Source organism: Nicotiana tabacum, chromosome 24, assembly GCF_000715075.1.
Source record: "Nicotiana tabacum cultivar K326 chromosome 24, ASM71507v2, whole genome shotgun sequence".
In the NCBI taxonomy this organism is placed as follows: Eukaryota; Viridiplantae; Streptophyta; class Magnoliopsida; order Solanales; family Solanaceae; genus Nicotiana; species Nicotiana tabacum.
This window is the reverse complement of record NC_134103.1, coordinates 8,622,628-8,644,930: the sequence shown is the minus strand read 5'-3', so window position 1 is coordinate 8,644,930 and position 22,303 is coordinate 8,622,628. Positions and strand designations below refer to the sequence as shown.

The 22,303-nt window shown below is 36.6% G+C and overlaps 3 protein-coding genes across 5 annotated transcripts; 1 reads left to right on the top strand and 2 right to left on the bottom strand.

Annotated features, from left to right (window-relative positions):
- The first annotated feature begins 264 nt into the window (after positions 1-264).
- On the top strand, positions 265-8,560 carry LOC107815502 (uncharacterized). Of its 2 annotated transcripts, XM_016641082.2 has the most exons (14): positions 265-643; positions 4,037-4,127; positions 4,243-4,327; positions 4,559-4,628; positions 4,823-4,892; positions 5,443-5,512; positions 5,654-5,699; positions 5,782-6,031; positions 6,111-6,316; positions 6,423-6,497; positions 7,087-7,147; positions 7,284-7,364; positions 7,912-7,991; positions 8,192-8,560. In XM_016641082.2, the coding sequence occupies exons 1-14, from the start codon at positions 525-527 to the stop codon at positions 8,268-8,270; spliced, it is 1,383 nt and encodes a 460-aa protein (XP_016496568.1). In that variant the 5' UTR covers positions 265-524; the 3' UTR covers positions 8,271-8,560. The 2 variants fall into 2 exon arrangements, with proteins under 2 accessions (XP_016496568.1, XP_016496569.1); XM_016641083.2 differs by lacking the exons at positions 4,037-4,127; positions 4,243-4,327 and having other exon boundaries at positions 278-643.
- A 642-nt stretch (positions 8,561-9,202) lies between these two features.
- On the bottom strand, positions 9,203-12,274 carry LOC107815501 (leucoanthocyanidin reductase-like). Of its 2 annotated transcripts, none has more exons than XM_016641079.2 (5): positions 11,905-12,274; positions 11,638-11,778; positions 10,936-11,173; positions 10,176-10,379; positions 9,203-9,612 (listed from the first exon to the last, which is right to left on the bottom strand). In XM_016641079.2, exons 1-5 carry the CDS (start codon positions 12,118-12,120, stop codon positions 9,407-9,409), a joined length of 1,005 nt encoding a protein of 334 aa, XP_016496565.1. In that variant the 5' UTR covers positions 12,121-12,274; the 3' UTR covers positions 9,203-9,406. The 2 variants fall into 2 exon arrangements, with proteins under 2 accessions (XP_016496565.1, XP_016496567.1); XM_016641081.2 differs by having other exon boundaries at positions 11,911-12,257.
- A 906-nt stretch (positions 12,275-13,180) lies between these two features.
- On the bottom strand, positions 13,181-22,085 carry LOC107815500 (transcriptional repressor ILP1). The gene is made up of 6 exons (XM_075247029.1): positions 20,849-22,085; positions 19,311-19,478; positions 17,543-18,222; positions 16,913-17,195; positions 16,265-16,554; positions 13,181-13,621 (listed from the first exon to the last, which is right to left on the bottom strand). Exons 1-6 carry the CDS (start codon positions 21,965-21,967, stop codon positions 13,429-13,431), a joined length of 2,733 nt encoding a protein of 910 aa, XP_075103130.1. The 5' UTR covers positions 21,968-22,085; the 3' UTR covers positions 13,181-13,428.
- Between the last annotated feature and the right edge of the window lie 218 nt (positions 22,086-22,303).

The window sequence follows — 22,303 nt, the reverse complement described above, 5'->3', positions numbered from 1 at the left end:
AAAATAATTTACCTTTACGTAATGATTTATAATTATATAAAATATATGTGCCTCAATTTACACCAGAAATTCAAAAGTATTATCTCTTTTCTTAAATTACGTGCTCAGTCAAATAAGTTCACATAACTTAAAACGGAGTTACTATCAATCTTGAATGGAGTATACATTTTTTTGGTAAAAATATGGCAAATTCGTAATTTTGAGTTCTCGGAATATGTTACCACGTCGGCTGTGGGGGCAATAAGACAACAAAGAGCGGCGTTTTGGCGTGAAAGCCAAGTCTGTGTAATAAAGTTCTCTCGCAATTAACGTTGCTCTGTCCTGTCTTGTTCCTGTTCTTTTCTTTTCTTATATTCAAACTCCAAAAAGGAGTGAAATCTGTTTTCTTTCCCATGTCTGTTCTTGAAAATCTGTTTTCTTTCCCTTTATTTACTGTTATTACTCTTTGACATCTCGAACGTGGGGTTCTTTTTTATTTGTGAAAAAAAGGAGTTAAATTGGGTTTTCAGAATTTTGGGGAAGTGATGAGTGGAATTAGGAGAGTATTGAAATCTATTCAAGCAGTAGCAGCTCATGGATTGCTTTTTTGTTTCACTTTGCTTCTTGTTCTCAAGCTTGATCAAGCCTTTCATTATCCTTGGTGGTATGTCTTTACTTTTGCCAGTATTTATTTTCTGTATTATTCAGCATTTTTGGGAATTTTCTGAGTTTTTAAATTGTTGAATTCTAGAAATTTGGAAGCTTTTTGGTTAATGATTTTGGTAATTTCATATTTCATGACCAATTTGTAGAAAATATTTTATCTTGAGGGAATGGAGGAAGTTTTAATCGTTTGTGAGATTAATCATGTGCTGATAAAGTAAGGATTTTTGTGGATAAAGTGAAGGTCTTTTGTCTGAATTTATCCAAATGACTTGCTAAGATTAGCGTTCTTGTTGAGTACTTTGAATCTATGTTGTGCTAGTTTGTAATAAGTGCTTATTAACTTAGAAGCATGAATTTCCATTGTTGGAAAATAAAATTGGAATGCATTTTGTGTCATTGTTGAGCTTAAAAAAGGTAGCAACTTTAGGATTTTGGATGATGTGCTTACCATTATATTGTAAATTGCGCGTATTGAAAGAGGGGTGTATTTGCAACTAGACATTTCTGATAATGTTGATTGCGGTTTTTGGGCAATTATGAGTGATTCGTTAGGCACTGTAGCAGCAGCATTAGTGAGAGGAAGATTGGTCCAAGTCTTAGTGACAAATTAGCTTTTTTTATCATTGGAGTTCATTCTTGACTATATGTAGAGCCTGTTTGAATTTGTAATTGGTAGATTTAAGATATTCTATGTTTATGCTAAGATAATTAATGAAAAAAAATCATATGAAAGTACCAAGAAAGTTTTTTTTTTTGGTGGGTGCTTAAGAAGAAAGAAATTCGTTACAACAAGATAAATGTCATAAAGGATGTGTACAAAAGGACAATCACAAGTGTGCGAATAAAGGAATGAGATATAGAGGAGTTTCTCATGTACACTAGGTATATGCCTTGAATTCGTACTTGTTTACTCTAGTTATAGATGAGTTAACTGATAGTATGTAGATAAAGGTTCTATGTTGTATACTATTTATAGATGATTTTTGTTTATTAACCGAGAAAGTCAACCAAAATTTGAAATTGTGAAGGAAGTTGAGAAGAATATATGCACGGTAAGTTTTTCCTTCAAAAGAAAAATAAAGGTAAGGGAGGCTAGATAGGATTGTAGTGGGTACATGCAGATAGTTCAGATATTAAGCTCAATCTTCAAAGAGAATGGCATGATACATTAAGATGTAAGAAGCAAATTAAAGTAGGATGGTTGGAATGGATATACTATAGGAAGATAACAAAGCGAAGGCTACTTGAATTAGCCAAGGTCTTCTTCGGCAATGAGACCTCGATCTCGGAGCATTTCAGAGTATCTTTTTGATAAGTGCCTCAAAAGACTGGTTCTAGTCTGCAAATACAAGATCATCAATGTTATATAAAACTACAGGTTGGCTTGTGCCTCTAAGGCTCAACATATCCACAATCTTCCAAATGTACTCTTTTATGCCACTTTTCCGTGTTTAGTGATGAGAAGTTACGCAAGTGCATCCAGACCTTCGACTATATGGTTAATCATTCAGGAAAGCATCTTGGACCCCAAACATCAAAATTCTCAATAACTATAAGAGTTTCTGCATTCCTTGATTGGAAATACTGAAAACTCATGCAAATTTGGATTTCTCAATATGCTGAAATCATTGAAAGTAGGGTGTTTTTCTTCCATTTTTCTATTTTTGGCCTTTTAATATAACTATTCTAATAGCTGGAAACAGCAATACGCGCACACGCACACACGCATGCGTGTCTCTGTGTGTGTGTGAGTGTCCATATGTATGTGTATTGAGAGGAAGAGAGGTATCCGAGAAATATAAGAACAAGTTATTACAGCCTTTGCTGCATGAATCTTAGCTCTTATTTATTAATCTTGTTGTTTTTGTACTCTGTATTCTGTAACAACAACAACAACAATAACAAATTCAGTAGTTTCCCACAATTGGGGTCTGGGGAGGGTAAGATGTACGCAGTCTTACCCCTACCCCTGGAAGGGCAGAGAGGCTGTTTCCGATAGACCCTCGGCTAGAGAACGACTGAAAAAGAAAAGGTAATTACAACAAGTAGGAATAACAACAAGATGAAATAAGATCGAAACCAAGAATGCAGTCAAACTCTAGGTAGTAATAGCCATCTATGAATAAAAGATATCATACTAACACTAATGCCAGCGAACTGAGTAAGACAAAGAGAAACGTTCGACTACCTACGAACCTTCTACTCTAATTTTTGACCTTCACACCTTCTTGTCTAGGGCCATGTCCTCAGTCAGCTCCAGCTGCGCCATGTTCCGCCTAATAACCTCTCCCCAAGACTTCTTAGGCCTACCTCTACCCCTCCTGCTACCCACCGAGGCTAACCGTTCGCACCTTCTAACTGGGGCTTCTGTACTTCTCCTCTTAACATGCCCGAACCATCTCAACCTCGCATTCCGCATCTTATCCTCCACATGGGCCACTCCTACCTTTTCCCGAATAACTTTATTCCTAGTCTTATCCAACCGGGTATGCCCACACATCCACCTCAACATCCTCATCTCAGCTACTTTTAGCTTCTGGGTATGAGAGTTCTTGACCGGCCAACACTCTGCTCCATACAACATAGTCGGTCTAACTACAACCTTGTAGAACTTACCTTTAAGTCTCAGCGGCACATTCTTATCACACAAGACACCGGAAGCGAGCATCCACTTCATCCATCCTGCTCCAATACGACGCGTGACATCTTCATCAATCTCCCCGTTACCTTGTATTATAGATCCAAGATACTTGAAACTAGCTCTCTTGGGAATGACTTGCGTATCAAGCCTCACCTCCATATCCCCTTCCTGGGTATCGTTGTTGAACTTGCACTCCATGTATTCCGTCTTGGTCCTGCTCAACTCGAAAACCCTTAGACTCTAGGGTCTGCCTCCAAACCTCCAGCCTCTCGTTAACACCACCCCGCGTCTCGTCAATTAAAACTATGTCATCCGCAAATAACATACACCATGGCACCTCACCTTGAATGTGTCTCGTCAATGCGTCCATCGCTAAGGAAAATAGGAATGGACTAAGACCTGATCCCTGGTGCAACCCCATCATAATCGGAAAGTGTTCCGAGTCTCCTCCCGCTGCCCTAACCCGAGTCTTAGCTTCGTCATACATGTCCTTAATCACCCTAATGTAGGCTATTGGGATCCCTTTAGCCTCCAAGCATCGCCAGAGCACCTCTCTCGGGACCTTGTCATATGGTTGTACTCTGTTTTCTTCTGCATTATAATTATATCATTTGCAGTTTACAGGGAAATGAGTTTCTAAGTATTGCCTTATATTGAAGCCCCTACTCTCTTAAGTAGTATAATTACTTTCTTCACAGAAAAAAAAAGCAGTATAATTACAGTTTGTTCTCACCTTTGTTCATTTTTCAGGGTCGTTTTCGTTCCACTTTGGTTGTTTCATGTGGTTGTAGCAAGGGGTAGATTCTCATTACCTGCTCCGTCAATCCCTCATGATCGACATGTATGACCATTAACTTTTCCGATTTTAGATTCAACGTTTCATGTGCCAGTCAATGTTGTTTGTATATTGTCAAAAAGCTATATAGTAATAGAAGCACACCTTCCTTCATAAACAGTGGGCACCATTTCATGCTGTCATGGCGACACCGCTGCTTGTTGCTTTTGAACTCCTCCTTTCTATTCATCTCGACAGCACCTACGGTAAACAAGAAAATTTCCTTTGAACATCATTACCTGATGCATTTACAGCTAACCGTTTGATGCCTTCTTGTTGATTCATAATAGTGTTTGATATGCAATGTTAGTTCTCTAATAAACAAGGAGTCAATAAACGACTACTGCTTAACTTTCTCTCTTTAAATTTGATATGCAATGCTAGTTCATATACGCAGCAGCCAGCGCCACTTATTTGTGAACTTTGGTCAATTGCAGCTGTAAGTTTGAAGATTGTGTTCTTTCCCCTGCTAGCACTTGAAATTGCTATCTTGGTTGATAATGTTAGGTAAGATACTTATTCTGCCAAGAAATGCTGACCTTTAAACCATCTGGTGGCAGTGTTGAGTTATTTTTGGAATAAAGAGATATGAGATAACGTTTCCAAAAATATGCTTTTTGCAGCATACTTTTAGAGCAGGAAAAATTGGTCTTGGTTTTTGACGTGTATCTAATTCCTTTTGCACTTTTCCTCATGTTCAGAATGTGCAGGGCTCTGATGCCCGGAGATGAAGAAAGCATGAGTGATGAGGCTATATGGGAGACCCTTCCCGTAAGTATAGAGCTCCTATTCTTTTTTATTAAATAAAAAACCGACAGTTAGCAGTCATGTCGTTTCTTGTAGTTTATCTACTAGGAGGAATATGATGTTAATAGCCACTGATACCTTTTAGATTGACTAGCTGAGAAAGCTTATTTGTTCACTTGCATAACTGTGGAAACAAAAGAGCGTAAAGGAATATTTTATGGAGTTTAAAAGGAAGTGAACTCTTAAGTTCTGGATCTTTTCTTACCATAATATTCAAGAGGTTGACTGCTCTCTCCTCACTGGTGAAAGTAGGATTGAACAATAGTTTATGTTGAGGAGTTATGCTTATCAGGAATAAACATACTTGATTATATCTTTTAACTGGGACTTTTAATAAATACGTTTTGCCGCTATATGCAGTCTGGTGTTATGTGCCTTTTGTTGATATATGTTGTGTTTCATCCTGTTAATGTGAAAGTTGTTTGAAAATGTAATTGATTGGTGTAACATGCAGTTTGCGCTAATATCTGTGGATTGGTAGTTTCTGAAAATCATCTTGTTATCTATGTCTCAGCACTTTTGGGTTGCAATCTCTATGGTCTTCTTCATAGCGGCAACAACATTTACTCTTCTGAAGATATGTGGTAATTATTTGACTCTTTCATTGAATTTGTGTGGCCAAAATTGCAATGTTTGCTTCTTCTCGTCTTATTTTTATATCTGTAGCAACATTCTTATCAGTTTGTCTATGTCGCAAAATCAAGTTCATTTGCTATGAATTGCAGGAGATGTTGCTGCTCTTGGGTGGTGGGATTTATTCATTAACTACGGGTACAGAAAACTCCCACTTATTGTGCGTGATAGTTACTTGCGCCTAATTACTTGCTAAACTTGTATCGTTGTTGGCGTTCAGTGTCGCAGAATGTTTTGCATTTATTATCTGCACAAAATGGTACAACCCTGCAATCCACAGACATTCAAGTCTCCGTACACCCAGCTCTTCTACATCAAGCATGCGATATCTTAACTGGAATAGTGGATTTCTGGGATCTTTGGATGAAGATGATCAACAAAATGAAATATGCAATTTACAAGACATTGGCGGTCATGTGATGAAAATTCCTATTGTTTGTTTCCAGATATTGCTTTTCATGCGCTTAGCGGTGCGAAGGCTGTACGAAGTTTTACTTTCAGTTTTACAATTAGTTAATCACGTTTGCAACTAACACATTTTGGTTACAGGGGACCCCACCAAGTGCTAGATTTATCCCAATTCCCGTACTGTTTATCCCTCTTTTCCTACTGCAAGGAGCTGGTGTTTTGTTCTCTGTCTATAGACTTGTGGAGAAAATTATTCTTTTGGTTGATGGTGAAGCTGGTGTCGGAAGCTATTTTAGGATATCTTCGTTCATTCGTGATTCTTTCGGTTTAATGCATCACGGGTCAAGGTAATGATAGCAAGGTCAAACTGTGCAACTTCTGATCCTTTCGAGCATTGTATAGGTCCACTCATTTCCGTGTGCTTGTCTCTTTGTGTTGATCTTATTGGTACAGGTTTTTAGGTTGGTGGTCAATAGATGAAGGAAGTCGAGAGGAACAAGCTCGTTTATATTATGCTGGGACATCTGGGTTAGTGTTCTGCTGCTGTTTATACTTGCAACTTTTGCAGTTCTGTACAGCACATTGATGAATGTTTATCCTGTGAGACGATAGTCGCATACCAAACAAGAACTAGATGAGTGAAAATTATTGATGAAAAAAGAACCTTAAGATTACAAAAGCAATAGGATATTTATCATGAAAATGGATTTAAATGCATGGGTAAGTATAAATACTGTAAGAGAAGGACTATTAGTCAATAAAAAGATTCTAAAATGACTTATTGCTTATAATTTTTTTGCCGAATTCTCTTAGAGGACCATGGTAATCTTGTAAGTGCCGCCGGAGATCTTGTAAATAATATGACAGTTATTATTTACTTGGTCCGCTCTAATATGCCTTGAGGTTATTGCCAGCACCTTAGTGGGAATCGTTATCCTATTTTAAAACCTCGTTGGTCTATCGTGATTCCAGATCAAGTTCACTTTTTGATGTTGGCGAATTTATCTTCGCTATCCTACACATGTAGCTCTTGCTTGAAGTTGTACATGCAGTGCTTCATTAACCAATAATACTTCCACTGATTTATCATCTCAGCGTCTTCTGATTGTTATTTTAGGTACGATACTTTCTCACCTGATACTGTAAAGCAAATGCCTAAAGTGAAGCTTGCTGAAGAGGTTGCTTCTCTTTTCTTATTGCCTCTTTTTTGGTTTCTTTAGTGCTCCTTGAGATGGTTAGCTTTTTCGTCATACTATTGCATCCTTCCTCTGCTACCATTGTACCCTAATCCATAATTGGTTATTGTTATCTCAGATATGGAGACTGCAAGCAGCACTTTGTGAGCAATCAGAGATCACAAAATCAAAACAAGATGAGTTCGAAAGGCTTCAAAATGTAAGATTACGTCAAAATATTGCTAATACAGTCAAGCCTCTCTATAACAGTAGCGTTTGTTCCAATATTTTTTGGCTGCTAAAGCGAAGCGCTGTTATAGAGAACATATATTATAACATAACATGAAATATTGGTTCTAGAGAAAATTTGACCGTTATAGTGAAATGTTGTTATAAAGAAGACTATCTAGTTGATGCATTATATTCTCTCGACAAATTCAGCAATAAGAGGAAGAAAACTGTCCACTTTATATTTCTTTTATTATCATGGGATACTTTAAAAGAAATCTAGCCTTCTTTAACAAATACGTGAAGTGTTAGAAAGGAGGAATTAGCTTGCATTACCTTAATTAGTGTTTTTCTTTATAAGTACCTTAATTAGTGTTTCTAAATGTTGTTCCTTGTCCTCACGAATTCATCATGTTTCTGGAATTAGTGTGGATATTTACACTTTCCGAAGAACCCTGCACAACCAAAACTATTTAATGCTTGTTCTTCAATCAGTACTGTCATCTGCTGAGTCATTTACATGTGAATCATTTTGGCAGGAAAAAATTTTATGCAGAATTTGCTTCGAGGAACAGATAAATATTCTTCTCCTTCCTTGTCGGCATCACATCCTCTGCAGGTAAACGGCTAAACCCCTCATGCTACTCCTTTTCTACAGTCCGATTTACGTTCTTTCTGTGATATACGATATTTGAAATATCTACCGTTTAGAGCAGATCCCATATTGAAGGAAAATTAATATCTCATTTCTTTCTCATATAACGCTTTCTGCTAAAAGAAATTCTAATCTGATTATTATAACTGATCATTCTTTTTCAGCACCTGTTGTGACAAGTGCAAGAGGTGTCCCATTTGCCGTGTATTTATAGAAGAGCGTTTGCCTGTAAATGATGTGTAGTTACTTCTATCAGCAAGAAGGTTAGTTTCCCCGAGCTTGTCCTTCGATCAGACAAACAATTTAGATGGTGAATGCAGTTTTATTGAGTCATGTCACCACAACAACATAGGAGTATTGTTTTATCCGATTTTGTATATTTAAAATCGCCTGAACCAGGTTTGTCTAATCTTGTGAACTGTGTATATCATCCACAAGATTGCTGTATTCTGGTAATAGATTATGTAACACAATAGCTATACCAACATTGTGCATATTTTCTCTGCTCTATCAATTATATGATGGCGTTCGACATCTTTGTTTATTGTACTGTGAAATGAAACTCTGATCTTTGCTGAAAATTATTGTCCTTATATACTTTGGGTGACAGTGAAAGGAAAATCACAAACATATAGAATTTTCATACTATTTTCTCTGCTACGCTTGTTTAGACTGGACTCCTTTCTATTTCAACTCCTTAGCCTTGTTCTTTGTAGGAGAAATTACATGTTTATCTTTATAGAATTCAGTTTACTGCTTACTTGGAAGAAAAATGGGGTAGGTGCACAAATAACTTAATGCAAATTTTGATTTTCCTGAACTTAGTAGTAATAAATAAGGCGAGATGGAGCCTTAACGAGTGACAATGGTTCATAGTCCGAATGCTAATTCAAGTTACCTTTCTATTTAGGGATTAGCGTACTTATATTGTTTTGAAATTTTAAACGAAAAATCTTAATTTCAGGACAATTTAGGGCATTTGTGTCCCGAAAAATAGAATCGGAAAACTGAAATTCAGGACGCATTGACTAATTCCTAAATAACAGTTCTTTTGAGTGCTACCTGGTGTCATTTCTACAAAAAAATCGAGGCTTAAAGCTTTCATATCCATAGTTAAAAAAATCATTAGTTGGAGAATTGTTTTTACATTATAGGCATATGGTGAAGGCAGAAAAAAACACGAAAAAGCTACTAAATGAATTGCATAAAAAAAGGAAAATATTACATCGAAAATTAGGGCAAATATTACCTAAAAATAAGTAAAAAAGAAAATAACTGTTTTACTCATGAAAAATGGAGAAAGAAAAATGTCTTTCAACATAAGTTTAGAATAAAAGGACAAGATAGCTGGATTGAAATAGCAAAAATTGCAAACTAGTCTAGTTAATAGGCATTTTGATGCACATCTCATCCATTCTTAAAAAGAAATCATTGAAGCACTCATCAATGGTGCGAAAGGACTCATTAGGGTACAAATTGCAAACTTCAAGGTCCTTTATGCCATCAATTGAAAATTCAATTTGACATCCCCTTATGAAAATTTCATGTGTTAGAGCTGCAACTACACTTTTGGGGTTGATATTCTCTGCAAAATGACAACATATAAATTTGACAAATGAGTGTGTTATTTGTTGACAAGTATAACATATGCTCGAGATGCAAATTATGCTCATTTCTTTGCATATATTTCTTCCATCCTTCAAAAAAATGGTAAAAGTTAGGAAAAAAATGGTAAAAGTTAGGAGTATGAATGTAAGAGTGTGTGTTTATATATATATATACTACGTACATACAGGGGCGGAGCCACAATGGTCGTTATGGATTTCGCAGAACCCAGTAACTTTTGCTCAAACTTTATATTTGTGTTAAATATTTATTTAATATATACAAATAATCTATTCAGAACCCAGTAAATAAATTTTAAAAAAAAATTAATTCAGAATCCATAAACAAAAAATTATGGATCTGCCTCTACGTACATACGTTCATTCTTTCCAAAGTGAGTGAATCGCATGTAAAGATTTGTAAAAGTTTATGATTTACTTGGTTGAAACATACCGTTAAAACTATTTCCTGATAATAGTATAGTAATAGTGTCATATAAAATCGAACAGAGGGGATACGATAGGGTTGTTAAAGAGTATAAACCTGCAGCAACAGCTAAAAGTGCATCTTCAGTAATTGTGATTTTAGGTAATGTTCGACCAATTTTAGTTTCCCAAAGAGAAGCAAGTTCGTTCATGTTAAAATAGTTGCATTGTGGTCGAAAATGTACACATTTGTCCACAGTTCTATAGTCTTCTGCTGCTTTGATAGTGAACTTTCCAATATCAGGACCAGCCACAAAATAAGCTGCAATTTTCAAAGTATAAAGATAACAATGAGTGAATTGATGAAAAGAAGAAAAAATAAGAGTGAAACAATTAATTGAGATATTTCTCAAAAAAAAGAAGAAGAAGGGAAGGTATACCAAAATTTCCATTCAACAGAAATTTTAGTAAAAAAGAAACAGCAACAATGATAACAACAACTTGTACACCTTAGTCCCAAGCAAGTTGGGGTTGGCAATATAAATCTCTATTCCTTTCATTTAGCTCAAAATTATAGTCAAAATGAAAAAGAAAAAAAAACACCATCCCAAGAAGTTGTTCGACAAGATGTACATTAGAACAAAATTTTTGCCATAATTCATGAACTAATGTAGCGACATGGGGCGAAAAAAGGAAAGATAGATGTTCATACACTGATAACGGATGTATGGATTCTCAAGAAGAGCGAACCGTGATGATCCCATAAAATAAAATTTTTAGAAAAAACATATATCAACATACAAATTGTTGAACCACAAAAAGACAATTTTAACTTAATTTCCCTTGTAAATATTTTAGTGAGGTGGGAATAAATGTACCTTTAACAGTGCCATCACCATATATTTGGAAATGGTCAAGAGGAGGAAGAACTTGAGAAGGATGTTTATTGTCATAATAAGGCCAAGAAGCCACTGAATTGCAACAAATGTAAGTGTAGGGTATATTTAGCTCTTCTATCAACCTTCTCACTTTCCTTTTCTCCTTATACATATTTAGCCCTGGTTCCACTGGATCTGACCTGTCTACTTCATGTCCAAACTCTGATGGCAAAAATCTCTAATTTCAAACAAAACATAAACATGAGTTTACCCGCTACAACATATTAAAAGACACTAATAAAGCATAACAATAAAAATAAAAAAATTACACCGTCAGTGTATATATGTAATTTGATCAAGCGCAGATATTGAACAAGATTGTTGTATCTCGCATGTATCTTATACTATTGATTAGCAATAACTCGTATTCATTCATTAACCCCTTTTTTTCATTCTTGGACATCGCTTCCTACTTTTTCTTGTTGTGTTTAAAAAACCTTTACAATACGGTCCGAATTGTTAACTCTTTTTCATAGTTTTGTTACAGATGATATACGGGGAATCTTTTTGTATCGTTGACTTTTACAATAGGCATGGATTGATGTACATACGATTATGTTAAATGTATAAATCTCATGAAACTTAGACACCTTTTTCTCTCTTTTCTTTTGAGAGAAAAATGAAAATATTGTAAAGATTTACCTTAATAGTTCCAACAGATTTCATGGCCTGAACAAGGGCAAGTTGATCAAGTATACTATCACCACCTACAGCTGATATTACTATATCAATCTCATGTTTCCTTAGCATCTCCTCCATATAATCTTGGTCATTTATATCACCCTATTATCAAAAATAACAAAAGACAATTAAACAAACCAAATAGAACTTTTTCTACATTTCATTATTGCATGCATCCTGTGAAAATCAAAAAGTGAAGAATAACAAATAATTAAGTCAGATAAACACTTTTACGTGCAAGGTTATGGCTCCTTTATCCTCAAATGCTTTGATCAATTTAATCTTAGAATGACAATCTGGGAATGATCGAATAAGAATATAAGTTCTTCGATTAGCATCAAGACTTGCTTGTGCTATATATCGTCCGATGAATCCGGTCGCCCCGACAATGAGAATCCGACCACCTTTGCCTGTTACTCCATTAGAAAATGGTGGTGAAGTCATATTTTCTTTAATTTTCTCAAAAACTATGTTGTGCAAGAAATTTTAAAGACTCTCCAAATAGTTTGTAGGCAATTGTATTACTATATACTAGCAAATGCCATGTGAAAAAAGAAAAAGGAAAAGGAAAAGAAAAAAAAAAGGTAAGTAGATTGGTTTATCTTTTAACTTTTCAACTACCCTTCTAGGTTATGTTTTTCACCCATTTTTTTAGTTTGAACTTTGGTATTGACTTGTTAGACATTGTTGACCACTAGGTTTGATGTTATAGTTTTTTTTTTCAAACTTCTATTTGACTGGTAGATCACAATAAAAACACCCCATAAATAAGAATAATAAAAGCATAGTACAAGAATCCGAAGAAAAAGGACAAAGTGGATTCCTACATGTTTAATTGATCTTATAGGTTTGTTACTAGATTTAATGTGACTTTTGTCGCAATAGCGGTAGTTGTGTGTATTTATTATTCAAGAGAGAAAAATATTAAAAGAGCAGCTCAGTGCATTAAGCTCCCGCTATTGTACCATAAGGGTCCGGGGAAGGGACGGACCACAAGGGTCTATTATACGCAACCTTACCCTACATTTCTGCAAGAAATTGTTTCCACGGCTTAAACCCGTAACCTCCTGGTCACATGACAACAACTTTACTAGTTACACCAAGTCTCCCCTCCGAGACAGAAAAATATTGATGCTATCAATTGTTTTGTGCATTTTCAAGCATAAGCAACTACAAGTCCATATTTGCAAATACAACTAAACATTGACAACTACTCCAAGTATTGCAAACTTGTCTACTTACTAAAGGACATTAAATTACACGGTTAGCAAAGAGACTAATCATAATTGTATCTTATAATTTTTATAACATAAACTTTAAAAATTATAGCTACTCTCAAAATAATAGCCGAAAAAATATATATTTTTTATATATATATACATTCTGTATGTTATATACAAATTTTATACAAGTTTTCGTCTAAATTTCCTAAGTTTGATGTTGAAGTTAGAATCAACTAAGGTAAACCAAAAATCAACAAGTTAGTTCGTGAAGGGCTAGAATATGATAAAATCATGCATTCCTACTATAAACCTGCATATGATTTAGTAATGAGACAATTTCAGCTTCATGTTTTCATTGCACTTGTCAGTGTTGAAAGTAGGGTAATTTGTGACAACAGTGAAAAACCTAAAAGCAAAAAAAGAAAAAAAAAAGGCATTGACATCAAACTCAAAATTGTAGAAGACTGCTAAAACTAGAGCACCCCCTCTTTTGTATGCAAGACAATGGAACCAAGAAAAGCAAGTGAGATCATAAGGCCTCCTTGATGTTGAAGGTTCTTGATATGTCCCTAGCATAGTCATATTGATTTAGTTCTACGAGCATCTTCTTCAACCGACGAGCAAATTTAGACGTATCTATCTCTCCACTGCTTGATGAATGCTTCTTCTCGAGCACTCTGCCAAGTTTTAGCAAGTAATCCACCAACGGTCGTAACTTTGGACTGCACACGGATAACGGATTAAAGAACATCAGTAAGATTGAAAGAATAAACAGTTTCACAAGAAACCACGTAAATCAGATATTTATAAAACAAACTGATCATGGAAGGAGCTGACGATTTTTTGCCAGTTCCTAGAGTCCATCTCTTCTACATGAAGATCTCTTCAAGATGTTACCCCTTTTTTCTTTCCTTTCCAGTGTTCTTGCACACACCTCAGACTATTTCCCTGTACATCTACATTGGTACAAACACAAGTACCGAGTAACTTTGTCCTCCAAGGCTTAAGTAGTAAAGGTAAAATCACTCAATTTTTTAACATTGGGCTAGGATTTGAGCCTTGCTCTTCCCACAAATTTTTCAACTTTATTGACCGCTAGGCCACACACGTGGTTGCAATATAATCCTTCCCTCTTATTTAAGAAAAAAAAAAACATCACCTCATATGGGTAAACCACATGTCTAGAGACAACCAGACAAATGGATGAGTCAAAGATAAACATTCTCCCACCAACCAGCTGAAAAATCATCACAATGACTACATTCTACCCCCGTCAACACCAACTAGATGAAGGGAGAAAACAGACGAATGGATTTTTATCTCTTCCTCTCTTCTTTCTCCCCCAAAAATCTACAATGAGCCACCTTCCCTCTCTTCTCTTCGGCTACCATTCATTTATGACTTTTGGAAGATCGGCAAATGACATGGCAATGGCGACAAAGACCATGACAGTCAGAAGATTTATTTTGGCATTTGCCAACAAGCCTCTGAACAAGTACACATAAATGACCAAATATAAGTTTACCCGTAATATAGTTATAAGTTAAATTTTTTTGACAAGGTAAGTTATAACTTATAAGATATATCTTAACCTTGAATAAGCTAATAGATTTGATCTTCTCTCTCACTTGCTAAGCTCTCTGCCCTTTACACCTCATCACAGCATATGCCATAATGATGACTGCCAGACTATTCTGGCAACCAAGTCCAGTTACTTCATATTTAAGTTCCTGGAGCTTTAGTACTTAACTTTGACCATGAACTACCCTCCCTTTCTTTTGATAAGCCACTGGACTACTCTCTTTTTTAACTTATTTTTTGATAAGCAAAAGTATAAATAATAAAGGAGACGATTATAAATTTTCTACTTACTAACAGAATATGATGACTCCTACATGTTAATGGGCATTGATTTTTTTGTTGGGGTGACAAGTCATTCTTACTCGGCTTATCAAAAGTTGACAAGTGACAGTTAAATAAGAAAAGGATATTTTAACGATCACTTTTGACCTATTTGTCAGTCTTTTGAAAAGTAGATTTTTCTTATATGAGTTCTCTGTGGTGCCAAGACAAGTTAAATTTGTAGTGAAACATGATTCTGATCAAACTATGAATCTATACAAACAGCATCGTGAGGAAGGTGTCAGTGATTAAGGTAGTATTGGGGAACTCTTCAATTTCATTGTACTACTAACAAGTACAAGCATGTCTTCACCCCATCTGAACTTAGCATTAATCTTGTCATGATATGAAAAGTCCCAAACAGAGCCTTGGTTTTCGTGTCTACCACAGAGTTTAGAGAACCTAACACCCATCAGAAAGTCTTAGATTCTAGAGTCAAGCACTGCTTTACTTATTAAAACCAAGGGAACTTAAGCTTCAGCTATTCAAGTTCAGACAGCAAGTTAGCCATGCACTTCAAAAGTTATTTCTGGTTGTTATATTCCTTGAAGCAAATTAGTAGCACTAACATCAGAGGAAAAAAATTCCGTCATTAGATAAAATTAATTTTCTTACCTATCAAAAAAATAAAAAGAAAATATTTCTTACTTATGAAAAAATTGGATTCCAAAAGCAGATGTCAAAGAATTTCTTGGATGTTAGAGTTACAGCAAGTCTATTAAGGAAAGGGAATGTTTTTTGAAGGGCATGGCCGGACAAATAATGGAAGCCATTTTACTTTCCTCCATATGACGCAAGCATGTTACTCCCCAAAATTCCACCAACCGAAAGTACTTGCTCACAGCTGTGATAGAAGTTACAGCTTCATGGAAAGGATGCTCGTTTTTTCATTAAAGCATGTCTGTAACTATAATTATAATAAATAAACATAGATGAGTTGGTCCTTTACCCTTTCGCTTCTATAATATATCTTTTCCCCTCTGCTTTTTACCTTCTCTATTTCTCCCATTTGGTAAGGCAATATCTTACATGTTTACTATTTGCCTACTAAAGAAGAATAATGGAATTACATACATGCTTTGGGAGGTCAAAGCACCAAAGAATATGTCTCTTTCTGTAGTATTATATAATTGGTGAACAAAGAATTCTTCTCTAGTTTGTAACCACGCGCTCCTAGCCAAGACTAGAACAACGACCAATGTGGGATACTGTACCCAATTGTCCATATGCCAGACAAGAAAGTAGTCCCAAGAGAGTTAGACTACTTCACGCCATTTTCTATTTCCTTTAAATCTTTCTTCTACTCATATCACACCCCAACAAATATATGGCAAGTTAGCATTGTTAAGTAATGAAGCTAAGAATAACAATCTCAAGGCAAGTAGAGATCTAAAGATGGAATTTCTGATGAAGACTAGAGAACATGGAATGCCAACTAAATAACCTACTCAAATTAACAGTACCTGCAATCCCCTGTGACTTTGGGTCCAGCCCAGACACCGCGTACTGATGCGACAACTCTTTCAGTTCTTGTTACAGCATCATGAATGTTCGACTGAATGCTTCGAAGATGAGGAAGAATCTTTCCACTGAAGAGTTGATCAAGAACCAGCTCCTCCAGGACAGGCATGGCAAAAATCTCATGAAACAAGCATATGTTCCTCATCAAACGAATAGACATGCCAAACCTATAAGCAGCAACACGTGCTGCATCAGGTACAGCCCTCATTACGACGGTGTCCCACGTTGGTACCTGCAAAAGAAGTTCAGAAGATATAAATGAGCAATCCAGTTTAAACAAAACCAGCATGCAAAAATGTGTAGGAGCATTAACCTATAGTACTAACTAAAGGACATTAAAGAAGTGTTAAATCTATTGGAGCCTCTCATCCTTTTTCACATCATAAACTTACGACTTCACTACCAACAAAAAAAGATGAGGGCCAATCTTACTCCATTCCTCCCCACTTTACTATTCCTAGTCTCGTCGCATTTTTCTAGAAAAACTTGTTCCCAATAGTTATTTCACTTGGATGTGTAGAAACCCATACTTAAAAATAATGTGTTGAAAATTATGCACGCAATTTTGGCCTCTGGTGATAAGAACGCACCTTCAAATTAGCCACAGCATCAGCTAGACGATCACGAAGCACAGCAACCAGATTGCTGAGGGCTGAGCTAGAAAAGGGGCCATACCTCAACACCAGTTTCATGGCAGAGACAGCACATTCTGTTTCACTAGTGCTAAGCATATCCCAGCAATTTGCTAACTGGTTATGTAGAATAGGTATTGCAAGTTTCTCCACCAACTGAGGAATAAGATTGGCATCAGCGTCATCAGCGTTTATTTCGTTTTCACCTTCTGGAAGTCCATAATTGAATAGCAAAGAGTGCCTGGAATTAAAAAAAATAGTTGGTAAGAGAATTAAATCTCAAGGAATTAGCAATATGAACACATGAGAGATGAAATGAAGCATTTATGTCTTGCTTCCGTAAGATTGCTTCGCATGGAGCCAAATACTTCATCAAATTCAAACCAATTTATATTGCAAAAAGCATCTGGAATTTCTATATTTCACTTGGCATTATCAGTATTGGCAAGTATAAATCGTTCGCCCTCTGTGACTACAATATAAAGCCACAAAGCTCCTATCCTCAAAAAAGAAGGACCGGGCTTGGAAATGAAAGGGTTGAGGTCATAATCCTTGAGAATAATTGAATAAAATTAGTTGTGCACATACCAGTTCATATCCATAAAATCTGCATTTTCATGTAGAGGATCCCACTTCAGAAGCTCCAGTCTTACATAGGGTGAAAAAATAGCAGGTATACTAAGTGACATATATGCATCGCGATAGCTTGAGGCATAATCTTTCTTCCATCTGTCAAACTTTTCAACAACCACAGACAGTTGAGAGTATTCTTCATGTGCATCACCAAAAATCTGCTCGGCAACCTGAAGCAATTGATCACGGCTTGACTCATATGCCGTACTCTCAGAGTCACTTTCATCAGTACTAGATTCTCCTTCTATTTTATGATAGGAGCTGTCACGTTCTATAGCTGACATTCTCTTAACATCATTTCTCACTCTCCTTAGTTTCCGAGCCTCTGCCCTTCTAGTCGTATCCATCCGTTTCTGCAGATTCACATCTCGACCAAATTCATCTAGCTCTGCAGGTAAATCTCCTCCTTTCCTCATGGATGCTGTTGCAGCTTGAGCAGCAGCCGTGGCAGCTTCTATTGTTGCCGCATTGCTCCCACCTTTACTTAGAACTTGTCTTGCAGCATTTACAGCGGCTTCGAGTTCCCTCATTTCATCATCATTATCAGCAGCTCTCCTTTCTAAGGTAGCTTCTGCTCGTTCTTCATGAAGTTTCTGCATCTGGTCTTCAAGTTCCTCGATGTAAGGAGCTTTATCCTGTAAGGATTTAAAATACCCTAACAGTTAGCACACAGGATTTAGTTCTCCGGGACAACTCAAACAAACACTTTCTGCAAAAGCTCAAAAATTGAGTGTGCAGACTCAACTTCTCAAAATATTAAACAAACCGGCCCTCGGTATTTTTACCCTATAATCCTACCAAATAGTCCAACTTTAGACAGCTTAAAAGTCCACTAATTTTTCACCTAAACATAGTATGATATTGTATTAGTGGCCGCTAAAGAGAGAAACAGTAATAAGAAGCTTACTTGATCACGAAAAGAATAAAAAAATCCTTATCAAAAATGAATTAATTTTTCTAAGGCGAAAAACATAACCAAGCATTGAACTTCATAAAAAAAAAACATATCAAGCATTGGCACTTTAGTGGAAACAAGGAACAAACGAAGAAAAAGAAATCTTGCATGCAAGATAAAAGTAGAAACACAACTAATCATTGTATAGCCTATTAAAAGGGAGGGGGGGGGGATTTGCAACTAAGTGACAGAGTAAAAGCCATGTCAATTACAAAAACAAATTAATATTCAGATAGCGATGCATAGATGCAGTTTTAAGTTTTTTATTCAAATTCAGTGACTTTCTTATGGATATTCATCCATGACACTTCCTTCCAATATAAATTGACAGCCACATCTATTATTTATAGTAATGCCTCTTCAAGCATGGACCCAAGACACATGCTTTATGCCATGGCTGCACTTCTTAGAAGAGCTGCTTTAGCAAGGCAAAGCACCTAAGCTGCACTACACCGCTATGTCTAACACTGAATAATTAAATGGATCTTAAAAAAGCATCAGACTCTGCTAGAACCACCTAACGGACTAATTTTCAGAAAGCATCCAGTGACTGATAATTGACCATCCTGACAAATTCCCATTAACTGACAACACATCTACAACTACAAGTGGTACTTATCACCCTTCTGGGGCATCTTTTCTCAATTTAATTGCCTAAAACCAAATAAATGAAAGACTGGCATGCTCGTATTGAGAGTATTGCCACAGCAGCCCCAGAATATAAATGGAAACACATAATATGCCACTCATAAATCAGAAAACCCATACCTGTAAAAGCGTACATATAACAGAAACAAAGTCGCGAAGTTTTTGCATAAACATGTACTTCTCACCAGCAGCAGACAATGAATTTTCCAGCGTAGTGACATTTGACAATGAGGCAGATAAATTTTCTTCAGTCTTGTTCAACGATGCCACAGTTCGGCCATGAGACTCCTGACAAGGAAGATAAATGACAATAGTGTTAACTATGTATCCATTATACTTTTTAGAATGCAACACATGCTGTTATGTTCGGTCATGTGTGCTCTGTATTTTCTGTGAGCAATATTTTTAATAGTTCTACAGCTCTCATGGCAACACAAAAAAGATGGTCAAATACTGCAGCATCAATTGGAATAGGGAACAGAAGATATTGTAAATGCAATTTTGACCACATGTGCATCCCTCCTTTCAAAAACTACGTGCGTAGAGACAGTAGCTTTCAGTTTACATTCCTACGTTAGTGCACACGGGATCGGCGTGGCACCATATCTCCATGAACATAAATGCAGAACCTCAATGGTTCTCTGTAAAATTTACCATAAACAGTTTCAAAGTTATAAAAATCATGAAAACCCCACTGAAATAAATGTAAACCGACAGGCTCATGATCCAAATCACAGTCTAACATAGCCAGGACAGAGGAAAGACGCCAAACAAAAAACAGTTTACAAGAGTGCACAGAAAATGAACAACATCACACCACAAAAGCTAATTTCAGGAGCATACCAATCTAGCATTGTGTAATACCATGAAACCAATGCTTGCATGATTATCAACAGAAGATAATTTCAGGAGAATACCAATCTAGCATTGTGTAATACCATGAAACCAATGCTTGCATGATTATCAACAGAATGTCAGGAAAGAGAAAAAAATGATTTAGCAAAAACCATCTTCCCGGCCTCAAGATATCATAATATCAAAAAAAGATTACCTACTTCATTTATCAAATGTCTCTAGCTAATGCTAATCCATGGAATTGGTATTCAGAACACATAAGAAAGTGCAATTTTTCATTCTTGTTTATTGTTTATTCTTCCCATATGTGAACTTCTTAAGCATAGTCAATTCCAAGCTAGGATAAAGGAAGAGGGTCACATAAAAATAGTCAACTATGATAAATCCTCTGAATATTGAAACTAGAACAGAATGTTACAAAAGGAGTAATGTAGCCAATCCAACTAGCTTGGGGTCGAGGTACAGTCAATTGATTGCTTGTAGTGATCATTACAACAACAACTCGCCTCAATCCCAAACAATTTGAGTTGTCCATATCAATCTTCATAGACCATGTTATTCCATTTAAACTCATCTCATGCCAAAATATGCAAATACAAATAAAAAGTATTAGAAATACTGTATAATTTTCTGAACGTATAAATCTCTGAAACACTAAACCACTCCTAGAAAGCATAGGACCTATACAGTAGAGGTATTAGCGTCTAAAACATATGCTAAACTAATATGCATCGTCTACATACGGGCTGCTAGGTTGATCGCTGAAAATAAAAGTACCAGGAAATGCACTTACAAACACTTACTTTCAATCTTCCCATACTCTCATACAAAGCATTTTTAGCAACCTCAGCCTGCTTTGAAATCGACAAGGCATCCAAACTAGGCAAGCCTCCAACCACTCCTCCTCCAATTGTAGGACCACCAACAGAGACACCAATACTCTGTACTGAGGAATAATATACACTACTGGCTCCTGCAGCTGAAGTTCCAAGATTCACCTTCTGAACTGCAGCTGTAGCACTGGTTACACTACTACTCATAACCCCTCTATTAGACCCGCCATCATCCAATCTTTTTCCTAACCCTTTTCTCACCTGTTCTTCTTCCCACATTTTGTCCTCCTCATCATCTTCATTATCATTAGTATCAAAATCCTCAAACACACCTTTTCTCCCACTATCAGTTTTCTCCCCGAAGAAGCCAATTCTCCTCTGGAACTCCGGTTCCTCATCGCTCAACCCCTCAGCTTCCCCATGATTACCCCCTTCATCCAATGCTATATAGTCTCGTGCCGCAGGCCGAGCTTCACGCAGCCTCTCCCTCTTAGCCCTTATTGCTTCTATAGTCTTTGCATCATATTGATCAACACCCACTTCATTATCCTCGTCACTTTCTTGGCCTTTTTCCTCAGCTTCAGCTCTTTGAGTACTACTCGCACTAACTGGTTTCACAAGGCCTTTCAAGACAATCACTGGCTCAATGTGCCCGGGCTTAGGACCGGGTTTGGGCCCGGAAGGGCGAGAGCTTGCTAGGGTTCTGGTGTTCTTCTGGAGCTCAAGGAGAGCTTCTTTTGTATAAGTACCAGCTTGGGGTTGTACATTAGAGGTAACTGAAGGTTTTTTAGGGGCAATTCGGTCTTTTCCAGAAGTAAGCTTGTGCGCAGAAGATGACGATGAAGAGGAGGGCTTGGTGATTCGTGAGGGTCTGGAGGAGGGCGTATTGAAGGGACTTTCGCCGGAATCTTCTTCGTCGTCGGCGAAACTAAGTAGGGTTTTCTTTTTGGGCTTAGTGGCGGTGGTGGTGGGGGCAGGAGTTTTAGGTTTAGCGCCGGTGCCATTGGTGGTTGTCTTAGTGGTGGGGGTTTCCTCTTCGTCGCCGTCGTATCCGCCACGGCGGCGGAAGTTTCGGGCTTTCGCGGACATGATTTGGTGCCGGAGACTGTTTTCACGGTGGAGAGAAGAACGCGAACGAAGACACAAAATGAACGTCGAATTAAAAATTTAAAATCATATACAAATATATTCAGTCTATGGATATTTGCGCTTCTAATTTCTTGAATATTACAGTAACGAATTCTGATTTTTGTTGGTGAGATATTTGATTTTTACATTTACACTATTGAATTACCCATATGTTAGTTTTGGTTGTACTTTTACTTTATGTTGTCAGATAATATAATTTTGAATCTAGTTTAAATGTAACATAATTCTTACACAAATGGATCAAAAACATGTATTTTTAATTAATTGGATGTTAAA

Excerpts from the sequence above, each read along its gene's own strand:
- LOC107815502 (XM_016641082.2), top strand. The coding sequence starts at position 525 with ATGAGTGGAATTAGGAGAGTATTGAAATCTATTCAAGCAGTAGCAGCT. Across the intron at positions 5,513-5,653 it reads TACTCTTCTGAAGATATGTG|GAGATGTTGCTGCTCTTGGG; the intron begins GTAATTATTTGA and ends TATGAATTGCAG. Across the intron at positions 7,148-7,283 it reads AAGTGAAGCTTGCTGAAGAG|ATATGGAGACTGCAAGCAGC; the intron begins GTTGCTTCTCTT and ends TTGTTATCTCAG.
- LOC107815501 (XM_016641079.2), bottom strand. The coding sequence starts at position 12,120 with ATGACTTCACCACCATTTTCTAATGGAGTAACAGGCAAAGGTGGTCGG. Across the intron at positions 11,779-11,904 it reads CCATAACCTTGCACGTAAAA|GGTGATATAAATGACCAAGA; the intron begins GTGTTTATCTGA and ends TTTTGATAATAG. Across the intron at positions 10,380-10,935 it reads TGGTGATGGCACTGTTAAAG|CTTATTTTGTGGCTGGTCCT; the intron begins GTACATTTATTC and ends TGAAAATTGCAG.
- LOC107815500 (XM_075247029.1), bottom strand. The coding sequence starts at position 21,967 with ATGTCCGCGAAAGCCCGAAACTTCCGCCGCCGTGGCGGATACGACGGC. Across the intron at positions 17,196-17,542 it reads GATTTTATGGATATGAACTG|GCACTCTTTGCTATTCAATT; the intron begins GTATGTGCACAA and ends TTTTAATTCCAG. Across the intron at positions 13,622-16,264 it reads AAAGTCACAGGGGATTGCAG|TCCAAAGTTACGACCGTTGG; the intron begins GTACTGTTAATT and ends ATCCGTGTGCAG.